Source organism: Dermacentor silvarum, chromosome 8, assembly GCF_013339745.2.
Source record: "Dermacentor silvarum isolate Dsil-2018 chromosome 8, BIME_Dsil_1.4, whole genome shotgun sequence".
NCBI lineage: Eukaryota > Metazoa > Arthropoda > Arachnida > Ixodida > Ixodidae > Dermacentor > Dermacentor silvarum.
This window is the reverse complement of record NC_051161.1, coordinates 25,083,379-25,097,494: the sequence shown is the minus strand read 5'-3', so window position 1 is coordinate 25,097,494 and position 14,116 is coordinate 25,083,379. Positions and strand designations below refer to the sequence as shown.

The 14,116-nt window shown below is 46.9% G+C and overlaps 1 protein-coding gene across 5 annotated transcripts in view; it reads right to left on the bottom strand.

Moving 5' to 3' along the window:
* Positions 1-65: 65 nt before the first annotated feature.
* LOC119460821 (organic cation transporter protein) overlaps positions 66-14,116 on the bottom strand; it is a 71,090-nt gene continuing 57,039 nt past the window's right edge. For all 5 annotated transcript variants that reach the window (XM_049673218.1, XM_049673215.1, XM_037721919.2 and 2 more), the window contains exons 7-11: positions 13,532-13,641; positions 13,140-13,354; positions 12,017-12,198; positions 4,088-4,251; positions 66-1,050 (exon numbers count right to left, since the gene is read on the bottom strand). In XM_049673218.1, coding sequence (XP_049529175.1) covers positions 960-1,050; positions 4,088-4,251; positions 12,017-12,198; positions 13,140-13,354; positions 13,532-13,641 — 762 coding nt within the window. In that variant the 3' untranslated portion in view covers positions 66-959. The remainder of the gene's footprint in view (positions 1,051-4,087; positions 4,252-12,016; positions 12,199-13,139; positions 13,355-13,531; positions 13,642-14,116) is intronic.

The window sequence follows — 14,116 nt, the reverse complement described above, 5'->3', positions numbered from 1 at the left end:
TTTGTGGCAAACTGAATAACAAACACTCTGTGCACCAGTGCGAAGAAGAAATTTGAGAGCAAGTGTCGGTTCAGGAGAAATTTGCATTCCATGCTTTATTCTCTGTAAACGTTCTATTTAGAACAACGGGGACAGAAAGTTGTACGCCATTATTTGAATCCACTTATTTGACATAGAGCATTAAAACTCGTGTCGTGTGACCAGAGTGCTATCAGAGTAAAAGAAATCTGGTGAACAAATTACGGAGACAGTCCCTCCCTGCATACCGAGGAAAGGTAAAATAAAACATATGACGTCCGGAAAAGCTAGTATGAAAAAAAAAATCCATCTATATCAGGTATGACATGACGACCTAATCTGCTGAGTGGAGATGAGATGGCTTTTGTGAGCGAAACAACGTGAGTGTCGGTATCTTCTTATGCGGTCCGGCCTGCATAAGAAAAATGACCCGCCTGTTTTTTAAGTGTCCTATATGTAAATTCGCGGAAGATTGCACGCACCACGTACACTCAAGAGTTTCTTGGGCGTGAATGTCACGACAAAGGCGAGTTTCTGGATTATAAGTGTAGGATTTCTAATGATTAATTTCGCCGACATTTTCCTGCTCATGGACGACGCGTGCGCTAGACAGTTCAACGAGCTGCCAGGTACGTTTGAACAAACTAACACTCCAGGACATGTTTGAGAGTGACTCGTTTGCACTTTTTGCACCAGGATTCACACGTGCGCATAAACAGTGGTTCGCTAAAGACTCATTTTCATGTAGCTGCGATGATGTTCGTGAACTGTTAGCGCATGTCCCGCATTGTGCGGTAATGAATGCGAGGATGTTTAACCAGATGCCAGGGGGTGTCAACGTAGCCGAACGTCCAGTCGCACGCTCAGCGATGAAACCGAGACAGAACGGACAGCGCGACTTGTGAACCTTGCGGGAAAAAAATGCTGACGATGAGATACGATCAGGCTTTCACGTCTGAGGACTTCGCCATGGGCTCCATTTCTTTTTCTTTGGAGCCGGCCTTGTCGTAGTCTTTCTTTTTGTCTTTCACCCTGCGGGAGACAAACAGAAAAAAAAATAAGGCAGTTCCACACGATAAATAATAATAAAAAAAGCAGAAGCTAGTTGACTAAGAGCAGTTCAGTTGTCTAAGTATATCCCAAAGCTTTAGTTGGCCCAGCCGCAAATTTCAAGCTGGCCCATCCCCAAATTTCAATTGGCCCACCCCAAATTTAAGTTGGCCAGCCGCCAAACTTTCAAGTTGACCCACCCCCATAGGCAAGTTGGCCCATATCCAAATAAAGGTTGTACCTCCCACAAATTTAAGTTGGCTCACCCCCAAATTTAGGTTGACCCACCCCCAAATTTAAGTTGGCCCACCGCCAAGTTTACCTTGGCCCAGCCCCACATTTTAAGTCGACCCACCCCCACATTTCAAATGAATGAATTCTGGGGTTTTACGTGCCAAAACCACGATTTGATTATGAGGCACGCTGTAGTGGGGGACTCCGGATTAATTTTGACCACCAGGGATCTTTGAACGTGTCCCCAATGCACGGGACACTGGCGTTCTTGCATTTCGCCCCCATCGAAATGCGGCCGCCGCGGCCGGGATTTGATCCCGCAACTTCATGTTTATCAGCACAACACCATAGCCGCTAAGCTTCCGCGGCAGGTCCCCGCATTTCAAGTGGGCCCATCTCAAGTTTAAGTTGGCCCACTTCCAAATTTCATGTTGACCGACTTCAAAATTTCAGTTGGCCCACCCCCCTATAAGCTTACCCATGCATTTTCTATGAAGCCCTATGTATCCCCATGGGTATTCTCTGTGATCAATATTCTTTTGTTTGAATTGTTCCTTATCGCTGATAAATCTACCAATCATCTACATTTACAATATAACAATTAAATGTCCTAACGCATTTTTGTGCAGATACAAGGCATTACACTTATCGCGGGACGAGGCTGGGATACTCGCCAAAGAACGCTCACGCATTAACATAATTTGATACATCAAACGACGAGCAAATGACTCGCAGATGCTTTTTGTCAAGCAGCTTGTTCTGCATAAATGCGGCATATGCGTTGGTTTCACTATTTCACCGATGTACACGACGGTTCAAAACTTCGCATGTCGCAACATCTACAGCTGCAAAACTCGCGGCTCTCTGCAGTACACTTCAGACGGTCTAAACAGAGTCTTGGAAAATGGGCTTTCTTCTGTGACTAGAAGCTGGCATTACAATGTATGCAGTCGTTCCTCTGACGAGGAACTCGCGATCAATTGACGTGGGAAATCGTGACATATATTTCAGTGGTTACCCGGGCATCACTGAAAGTAATGACGCATAAAAAGCTGCTCGAACATTCCATCAAGAAGACCACTGTGTTCCGATTATACTCTCTAGTATGTATATAGTTTATCACATATATTCTGGTTAACCGAGTTGAATACCGCATATTAAGGTGCCACAGACTGCACAAACTAAGCCAATCGCTTCAACTCAGACCTAAACCTATACTACACCGACGCGAAGTATCTCGTGTGACGGCCGTGGTTTAGGTCGGTAAACCTGATACCGACCTAAACCCTGCCTTCATCAGGGCTTAGTCAGCCCTAATCGGAATGGATTACAGTGCTGCATGTGACGTGAGCGGCTGTGAAGAGAACATAGACCACTTATTGTGCCACTGTCCTCGATTTGGTTTACATTGACAGTTTATGTTCAATGCACGGCAGCGAAGAGACGATCGTCCAGTTGAGCGTGCAAACACTACTGGAATATCATCCTCACTGATCATCCGTCCAGGAAACAGTGAGGCTACTTTTGTGCTATTTGAAAATGACTGTCCTGTGCGAGCGCCTTTGACTGCTTGGTGCGCGGTCCACGCACGTGCACACAGCTACCGCCGTCATCTCTCTCTCTCTTCCTTCTATTTCCCTGTTTCCAACCACAAGGTTGTCTTGTTAACATCCGTGATTTCTTTCTGTTTTTGTTCTCTCTCTCACCTACGGCAGCTTTAGATGACTTTCTCCGGTGCCATTTATTCTTTCTTTAGTCGCGTAACTAAGCAAAGTTGGTACCGATAGATGGTGTCGCCCACACCTTTTCACATGGAAGAACAGAAACGTATCAAAGGAGACAAAAGATCACAAAGACAGAAAGAGAAAAAAATCATTATTTCTTCTTGTTCGACTGCTTCTTCTGGCGAATTCCTTGTTCCACCACTGTTCATCACTTCAAGCCTCCATTTCCCTGTGTGCTTCTGTATTCTTGGGATACACACTGTAGATACTCAAAACGCACAATCCCATAATGGATTAAATGTTGCGAATGGTGTTCAAAACGGAAATAGTAAATATGGAATGTCCCCACACACACGCGCACGTACAAACGACAACATTGAACTCACACTCTATTCTGGTAACGGTCGACTATATGACTAACCCCCGAAAAGCTCCTTTATAGCAATAAATGTCACGTTTATGAGCACTAGTTGTTTGGCGACAGGTCCAACAGCTGCATTGTCATAACGAGGAGGAGTAGATTTTAATGAAGAGAAGGGAGGAGAGGTCGGCCTGGAGAGCGTGTCTCTATCCTGCTACTCCTCACTGGGGTAAGGGGAAGCGGGAGATACAGGGAGAGGTAGGTGGCAGGTGATAATGATATCGTACAATGAGCTACTATTTACACACGTTGTCCAATACGCGGTTGTACACTTTTCACACACTACACGCAGGAGTAGTGTTGTCCACACACACACAAAAAAAACATCATCGCACAAACAGTGCAGTGTGCAGTGTGCATTGTCATAACGGCGACGTAGCAGCGTCCTATCTGATCTCGAAAGGCAAAGAGAGAAAAAAAAAAAGATACACCCTTGTAAATCCGTGACGTCACGCTGACGTAACGCCGTTGGGGATTCGCCGCGACATAATAAAAAGGGAACTTTTACATTTCTTTTTGTCTTCTAACAACCTACCTGCTAGTGCAAAACTAGTAAAGACATAGCTCTGAACGGATACTCTGGTGTCCCTCTGAAAGGTATTCAGACATGCGGGCGATCGCTTGGCTGTCTTCAACGCACCTGTTGAGCGAGAAGAACTGCTGGCCCTTGCCGAACTCCTCGGCGTCTTCGATGGTCTGGCACAACGCGTAGCCGTTGGTCTCTGGAAGCCACGCGGCCGAGATGCCAGCCGCGGCTGCCAGTACACCGAGGAACAGGAAGGGAATCCAGTTGCCGTAACGGCCCTGGAAAAAAACGCCACGCAAGAGCGAATGGACTCGTTGTTAGAAAGGAGAGTGAGGAAGAAGTCCGGTGAAGTGTATACACATTAAGCGTATACGTCGTCCCAGTTGCTGCTCAAGCTCCTCTGCCAAGAGATGTTCTGGCTTTCACATTTTTTTTCAATGTAATGATTTGTTTGCATTATACGCGCCTCAATACGTACACATCCCACAACTATACTATGAGTGGGGTATCATGGATCACACTGCTCGACTGATGCTCGCTCGCTCACTCATTTCCATTCACTCGTTTCCATTCATTCATTCATTCATTCATTAATGATGTGCGTACTTCGTCCGGTACTCCATGCAGCATCACACACGCAGTCACCATGTCAAGCAGCCACCTCCATTGTCATAACAGATTGCGGTTACAGCTAGAAGTTGTAGTTTAAGTGCATTTCGATATGCTCACTCCTAGCATTCAAGTGCCATGGAGCAGTTGCTGCGAAGAATGTCCCTTAACATCTTGCGGACGCAACACTAGTGGCAATGCGTTCCTAAACGAAAGTACGCTAGTGAGACTGACTCATTGAGGAAAGACAGAAATACCTGTTTCCTCGCTTGTATAGATGTATTCAAAAGCAAAAAAAACAAAAACAAACAAACAAACAACAAACAAACAAACAAACAAACAAACAAACAAACAAACAAACAAACAAACAAACAACGAACAAACAAACAAACAAACGAACAAACAAACAAACAAACAAACAAACAACGAACAAACAAACAAACAAACAAACAAACAAACAAACAAACAAACAAACAAACAAACAAACAAACAAACAACAAACAAACAAACAAACAAACAAACAAACAAACAAACAAACAAACGAACAAACAAACAAACAAACAAAAACAAAACAAACAAACAAACAAACAACAAACGAACGAACAAACAACAAACAAACAACAACAAACAAACAAACAAACAAACGAACAACAAACAACAAACAAACAACAAACAAACGAACAACAAACAAACAAACAAACAACAAACGAACAAACAAACAAACAAACAAACAAACAAACAAACAAACAAACAAACAAACAATACATTGGGGCTACGGTCAGCAAATCAACTGAAAGAAGCGTGCAGTTAGTTAGCGCATTAAAATAATTGCTACAAGTCTCAAGAACAACGGAGAACAGCTGGAAGGAATAATGTTGTGAACGAACTATTCTTTATCTGCATATATTTATTATACCGTGTATTGTTCACGCGAATTGTGCGTGAAATATAGCTGGACTTGTTATAGCTCGCAGATTTTTGCACTTACTAATGCGATAGCGTTAAGGGCCCCGTGTCGCAGAAAATCCGGCATCGGCAACCTACGTCAGCGTGCGATGTCGGCGGATGGTGGAGAAAATCATCCCCAACCACGCAGGCCCTCCGAATATATTTAGGTACATGTATATGAAGCCACGCCTTCTTATATGACATGCGGTAAATGCGGGTTATATTGCCACACCATTCTATCATTAATGTTGCTCATACCTTGTCTTGCATTCTTGGCAAAGCTATTTTGGAATTTGAGAATGACAATCCACAAACAAATGTCATGAAACAAAACACCCACAGCACATGCCTTTATGTTAAATCTTCTCAGATTGAAATATTAAAAGTACGAAACAGAAACGGAAACCTGAAAATTATGCAATTTTTTTTTTGCGTGGCTGTGCAATATCTCCGGAATCGCCCCACGGGAATCTCCGGAATCGCCCCGCCGCGTTTCTACCAGAAAGCTCGCCTTCGTGCATAGCGTTCGCCGCCAGTGTTTCCCGGTAACCATTACGGTTGCCTAAGCTGCAGTTGTCGGGAAGCGTGACAAGCAGTCAGGGATCTTTGAATGATATCGCGTTCCACTCTTAAAAGCGAAGCTTAAGCGTCCTCAAATTTTTTACGATGCACACATCACATATCGCGTTTGAACTTGGTTGTGTACTGCCCATGAATGCGTCGAAATTTTTATTACAAATTACCAGGACTATCTGGGTAAATATCATGTGCAGTGATGTACGTTGTGCTTGCATGAAACGTCTGTCAATTATGCGTAAGGGCGTTGTGGCATTTTTAAATTTTCCTTCATGAATTTTATTTCATTCCGAGCCAGACTATCGTTGCTATGCGTGTTTGGCTAAGCGAAAAAGCCGCCGTTACCCATGATGTCAACCTCTTCTACACACATCAATCAATCAATCAATCAATCAATCAATCAATCAATCAATCAATCAATCAATCAATAATTTACCTGGCCAGGAACAATCCTAAGGTTGGAGTTCAGGCGCATGCTTAATAATAATAATAATAATAATAATAATAATAATAATAATAATAATAATAATAATAATAATAATAATAATAATAATAATAATAATAATAATACAAAAGACTGCCTTGATGACTGCAGGCAGGAAGGCAGTCAGGCAAGAGACCGTTAAAATGGGGAATACAATCTTAGTACCTGTACAATTATGGTGCGTCAACAAATGCTTCTAAATCACGCCGAGTAATAGTGGTCCCATCAGAATAAGCGGTCCCGCAAGCTACCGTGACGCTGAATATATTGGACCAGCGAAGCAACGCGGCGAGTTCCGAGTGAGGCGAAAAAAAGAAAAGGCTGACGGGCCGTCGGGCAGCACAGCCGCTGGCTTCCGCGTCCCGTAGACGACTATCGGAATCCTTATACTGCTTGGCCGCGCAATCTTGTTTTGCTTCGACAAAGAAGCTCTCCGCTGGCACGTGTGAAGTGGGCGCGCGGGGCACGACACACGAGCTCCGCATCTCACTAGCGCTAGTATCTCCTTCTCGGCCTCGCCACGGCGCCCTTGCTACTATTGTATATGCACTGGTGGGGTATCCACACGCAAAGCCTTTTGAACCAACTACTCTTCCTCGCACTCCCCCGCCGCCCCTCCCCCGCTTCCATTCACACCACCCTCAAAAGGTGCAAAAGATGGTTCAGTTTTGAAGGCAAGTCTTAGGTGTCATTCAGAACACTGGTAGCTGTTCTGATGACGACAGTACAGACGAAAAGAACGACGGCACGATGACGGCAAGATGGCGCATACTTGGAAAACCACGGGTCGAATCATCGGTGGGGACAACCTGCCACCTTGGTGAAAAGGAAATTACTTCCAATGAACTTGCAGTCTCACTCGATACCTATTGTGGTTGATACATTTGTCGACTATAGCAAGTGTTATTTGTAGTCATCTACGACAAAGTTGCGCCCTTAAGCAAAACGTTACCGAAGATGGGGTGTTTTCCCGCATGAATAAGTATACGGCAGCATCTAGAAGGGAGTCCCCGCGTGATAAGCAGCACAATAAAGATTAAAAGCGCAGTTTTAAATCTGTTTGTGTATCTGTAACTTCATATGCATGATGCTTAAAGGCAAGCTGTCGGAAAAAAAAAAAGGACAGCGCGGCTGAGTGATTAATGAATGCAAAGGCGCAGAGCACGAAATGAATTTAATGCCGGTCTTACTGCGAGCCCGTGCTATTGAGACCATGAGAGAACACGAGGTAGCAGAAAAATTTTAAAGGCAAGCTTTAAACGCGAGAACAAGGCCGTACTTATGCTTCCTTGTGCCAAGCGTATGCAGTGCCCTCACTGGCTATCGTGCCGACCTCTTGACCTTAAAGGCTTTAGAAGCCGAGGCCATCTCTATGTCATTTTCTTTATCTTTTGTTTTTGATTTGCGCCCTCTTTGCGTTCGCGAGCGCTCGCCCCCACTCGTCTTTGTTTGTGCAGCGACGCCTCTCGCTTTTATCCGATAGCAGAGCAGTCTGGACAAAGTGGATCGTTATGTTTCGCAAGCGTCTGGACGTTCCTGCTGTCTCCTCCTCTCGATTGCCCGCATGTCTGGGCTCACATATGGGGCAGCTTGCACTCTCGGACGCCCATGCGCGTTCCCGAAGGGCTCTCACGCCGTAAAACAACATCATTTTAAAGTTTCGCATAAAACCCGCATCGATCTGCTCGAAGCTCTGTAAAATAGTTTGCAGTAGCGGCTGGCCTGCGTATGCGAATGTCGCCGCACGTGCCGTCGTTGTGACGTTATAAGGTTTCATAAAGCTTTCTAGCTTCTGCAGCTAGCGTGCTCAGCTAGATATCAGGTCGACGAAACGCTGCTGCAACAATGCCGTAGGAGAGGAAAGGGGATCGCGGAAGTGCAGTCAGCAGAGCTGAGTGCCAGTGAAATGTATATGCAAACGTAGAGCCACTATTTGTGCTGCCTTTGAGTCTGCAGGTTAATGTAGTACGTGGAGATCACTGCTCCCGTGCAGTACTGCTCTCGAATCACTGAAGGTGAGAGATCCAAAATCAAAAGAGGTGGCTGACAGATGGAGTAGCACACGAGGGATAAGGCTTATAAACAGGGATAAGGTGCCTCAGAAAGGCTAACCAACGTGTCGATAGGAGGACCTATCTTCGTCAAAGGCCTTTGACGAAGATAGGTCCTCCTATCGACACATTGGCCAGCCTTTCTGAGGCACCTTATCCCTGTTTATAATCCTTATACCTGAAGGTGAGAGAGTCGTGTATCGTACTCGTGAATGCTTGCTCTTGGCCTCTTCGTAATTTTGAACGAAAGGGGGAAGAGGGAAACTCAGCCACATGGTATGCGAGCGCACGCTAAAGATAAGTTTTCAACGCTCCATGATATGACGTCGCATTTGCGACCGGGTTTGGAACCAGCTTACGGATCTGTATCCGTAACGCAGCTGTACACGCAACGCAGCTATATGGAACACTATATACGATATTAGCAAATACAATATCAAGAGCAAAAAATTAAAAACAGAATGTCAGGATCACTGAAATTCTTTTATCAGCTTGTAGAAAAATGCAGGAAAGAAAAGAAATGGCACGACGTATTCGATAGTTGAAACGGCATATTGATAGATTATATATATATATATATATATATATATATATATATATTGTAGCGAAGACGAGAGACGCTAGTGGGTTCAGAACTGCTCGGAAGCGATGGTCCCGATGTCGATAGAACAAACGTCAAGCTGGGATAGTGAGCAGCAGGCATTATCGTCAGGCAAGGGAGAACGTGAGAGAGCGTCAGCGTCAGCATGCTGGCGTCCGTTGCGATACAGTACGCGGATATCGTAATCCTGCAAGCGAAGTGCCCAGCGGGCGAGACGGCCTGAGGGGTCCTTCAATGACGACAGCCAGCATAGTTCATGGTGGTCCGTGACGACATCAAATTGGCCACCATACAAATAGGGCCGGAACTTAGTAAGCGCCCAGATGATCGCCAGGCATTCTTTTTCCGTGACGGCGTAATTGGTCTCGCCTTTAGCAAGCGTACGGCTTGCGTATGCTACAACATATTCAGGAAACCCTTAATTTTTGTTTGCGGTGCGGCAGAACAGCGCCGAGGCCAACACCGTTGGCATCTGTGTGTACCTCGATCAATAGGTGCCGTTGGGTCGTAGTGGCGCAAAATGGGAGGAGTCATCAGCAAACGACGGAGCTTTGTGAACGCCTCGTCACACTCGGACGACCACGAATGCAGGGGTCCGTTGCTTCCAAGGAGCTTCGTCAGGGGCGATATGACGGTGGCGAAATTACACCTCCGACGGCCGCCAGTGGTTACTAGTAGTACCTCGAAGCCTGCGTTCTGAAATCTGCGCATCGTTCCACTCTGATCCACAGTGTGCACACTCGGGGCTTTCAAAACCTACCAGCGCCTCCGACAAGGCTACTACTGGCGAGGAATGTAGGGTACAACTAGGTTCAAAAGTTCGTTCGCTCATACCCCGACTGCCAAAGTCAGAAATCTTCACCCCAGCTCTCACCAGCTGGTCTGCAGCCTCTACCCTGCCCTAACCGTCCGTTCGGTCGCGTTGGAATCGATCTGTATGGACCACTTCCTTTGACATCAGCTGATAACCGCTGGGTCATTGTTGCAGTCGATCACCTCACACGATATACGCCCAAACGGCCGCCCTCCCGGCAGCCACAGCGCGCGACATTGCCACATTCCTGCTTCGCCGATTCATTCTGCGGCATGGTCCACCTCAAGAACTGCTCAGAGATCGTGGACGCGTCTTCCTGTCGGAAGTAGTTGAAGCCATTCTCAAAGAGTGCTACATTGTTCATCGCACAACTACGGCGTACCACCCTCAAACGAATGGCCTCACTTCAACCGTACGCTCGGCGGCAGGCTTTCAATGTACGTCGCCTCCGACCACACGAACTGGGACGCCATCCTATACCCTTCGTAACCTACGCGTATAACACCTCTACGCAGAGAACCACCGGATTTCCACCCTATTTCTTACTGTATGGTCGACACCCTTCGCACACCATCCACACAATTCTACCGTACCCTCCGGATGCATCTGAGTGCGTGCCTATTTCTGCCACGGTCAGACATGCAGAAGAGTGCCGCGGCCTCGCTCGGGCCTTTACTTCCCATGATCAAGAGCGCCAGCGGAGCACTCGCGGAAACACTTCTTTCACGGTCACCTTCGATCCGGGAGCGCTCGTGTGGCTCTCAGTCCCTTTCACTGCCCCTGGCCTCTCATCAAAACTGGTTCCGAAGTATGAAGGCCCTTGTCGTGTCATCAAACGTGCATCTCCTGTGAACTATGTAATAGAACCAGTTGAGCCATCTTCAGACATGCGCCGCCGTGGACTATTTGACCTTCAGTTTGAGCTTCAGCTGTAGTTTTGCAGCCGAAGGTGCCCACTTTCAAAAGTGTGTGTGTGTGTGGGGGGGGGGGGGGGCGCAAATGAGATACTTTGCCTCCCCCCACTTCTGAGAGTGGGGGGGGGGGGGGGGCTCCTCCCCCACCCACCGGTAAATACGCCTATGACAGTGTCTATTCCTGTTTTACGTTTTTTACTACGATATTTTTATTGCGATAGCAATTATATGGACACTCAAAAGCAGATTTCTGCCGTCGCCGTCGCCGTGAGGTTCCGTATGACGTCAATGGAGATGAAATCGTCGCCGCGCGCCGAACGCTGTATGTGCGAGTGAAAGGGCGCAAGGGACGCGCGCTTTCACGGGGAGTGAACGCACGGCGGAGAACAAACGCGCGTTCTGCGCTGTGCTCCCTTAAGGACTGCAGAAGTAGGCGTCTCTTTCCTCCTCTACAATCACCATATATGTAGAGCAAACGTGCCTTCTTCCGACGCGCGAAAGGCCGTGGGGGAGGGGGGGGGGAGGGGGAAGGAAGGGAGGTGACGTTTAGCTGCGGCACCAAGTGCCTATTTATATCAGAGGCTCCGGCAACAGCCACCAACGCCGCACGCATTTTGAGCGAACGCGGGCAAAACGCCGACGGCGTCGACAACAGCTCTGCGTGTTGCCGGTGCTGCTGCATGTCCAAGTTTATACAGCTGATAAAGCTGCTATCATTACTCCGTATAGATCTCTTCAAATTTGCTATCGCAATTGATGCTTCGCCTTTCAGGTGAAACTGCGACAACTTTTTTTTTTTTTGTATATCTCGATACGCTTTGACACTTCTCGAGATTAAACACACGGGGGCATACCAGGCGATACGCTTTTATCACCGTTTTTATCCCCGGGATCGGCCGGTCATGAGCTTTGGGGTGGCCGCCATCTTTTTTGCCTACGCACACAAACCGCCAGAACCTAGCGTATAACAGCTACGCTGTAATAATATGTTCATAACGTAACAGGGAGTGGAGTAGGGGAGTAAAAAAAGGTGCAGGGCTACTCACGAGGTATATGATGTAGGGCATGCAGATGCTGAAGGCCGACGAGAAGGCCGAGGAGGCGCCAAGCGCGAATGCGCGCAGAGGTGTGGGCATAACTTCGGCGGCCTGCTGGTACATGATCATGAAGGAGGCAGCGCACGCAAACTTGGCCACCAGGGACGCCGTGACGCAGGCGACTGCGGCCTCTGTAATGGACGTGATGATGGCACTCTGTTGTTCAGACATGCAACTTCAAGGAGAGAGAGAGAGAGAGAGAGAGAGAGAGAGAGAGAGAGAGAGAGAGAGAGAGAGAGAATAATAGTGCCCACTTCACAGGCCGTTTATGCGGACACAATTTAGGACCGACAAAAGCCGAGAAAGGCGTAAGCTGGATGAGCATCAACTACGAATCGATTTTAGGAGGCGCTGACCTCCGATTGTACAGCGCACTTACAAGCCAAGCGCTTGCGTGGGACGTGCTATTGTACAGATACAACGTTATTGACTGCAATATTACGTGATATATTACAGCAATGTGCTGTTGATATCACACACACAAAAAAAGAAGAGATAGAGGTGTTACTAACACGCGCATTCTTCAGTTTATCGATACGTAATATGCTTCTTATAGCCAGTGTTACAAAATTTATGGACGTATTACTAAGCGTAGGTATACTTCTCGAAGACTTTTTCATCCTGCATAATGATGGGTGCCTCGTCATCTTTGCTGCAAGACGTTACAGCACTGCTCTCGCATCACCGACGGTCTGAATGTTCTCTATATCATACCGTTGATGAACAAGGTGCCATCTCTGGATTTGCATGTGCTCTTGTGTAGTTGAGCAGAAGAACATATTTGAAGCGTAAGCAAATACAAGAGAACGATGACCGTGTTGTGTGGGGCATTGGGATCTTTCTGTTCGTGTCGCGTTTTCTTTAAGTACGGGTGGGCGCAGTTAACGTCTGCGGACTTACGGATAGCTACGCATGGATATCCTCGAGACACATAAATAACTGTCGATCAAACCCATTAAAAAACGAAGGTTTCTTTCATTTCGTTCGTGGGCGAGACCTCTCTGAATAGCTCCTGCTTCGGGGATGGTAGCTAATTTAAATATCAGGAGGAGAATGTTCGGGAGCTGCTCACCCACAGGTATGAAGCAGGACGCTATGCAGGCGATGCTGACGAGAAGCTGAAGTGCCACGTTGCTCCAGCGGCGGCCAAAGTACTCCATGGTCCACCAACCCACCACGGAGGCCGGCAGCTCGACCAGGCCGAGCAGAAAGAAGTTGAGGAACTCGTTTCCGCTCATATTGGTTACGTTAATGTGCAGGCCGTAGTAGGCGCAGCTGTTGGCTACCCTGCGTTATGCGCACAAGACCGGTAAAGCTTCACCTCGTAGCGCTTCCAGGGGGCGGCACTTGTACGAGGGAAAGTTGAAGCGTGTCCTCCGCGATCAGCTCGTTGCCGGAGCTGATCGCGGAGGACACGGTTGAAGGATCGAGTAACGGTGCAGAGTGTGTCGCAAGTATACTTACCAGCTTACTGTGACGATGAGAATATTCCTGCGGATGCGAGCTTTCCGGAATAGGTCCATTGTCCTAGCGGCTGCAACTTCCTTTTCTTCGGATATCTTTTTTTGTACTTTCTTGAAAAAAAAAAAAGGGGAAGCACGACGCGTAAGAATAAAGTACAAAAAGAAAATAAACCAACAAGCAGAACAAAGTGGCTTAGGGTAATAAATGTGAAGGTTTGTTCGTTCTTTTCGACTGAATCTTCGCAAGCGGCTTCGTGAAGCAATACACCGCGGTGCCTTCAAGAAATATCCCACATCGAGCTTGGTGAGTCTAAGCGAGGCGAACGAAATGTGGAAGATGGCGAACATGAAAGCGCCGTGTGACGCATTGGACGGTGCGGGGTAATCTTCATCAAATACGGGTTAAAATGCGTGAGAAAGAGAATGTTATGACAGCAACATCAGCAAGTTGGCTCATGCTCCTAATTACCACAGAATGAGATTGCACGAGCGCCTGTGACAAGGCTAAACAAAGATGATTTACACTAGCTATACACTATATACATTAAACTACGAAGGTATCTCACAAATAAATATTATTAGTACT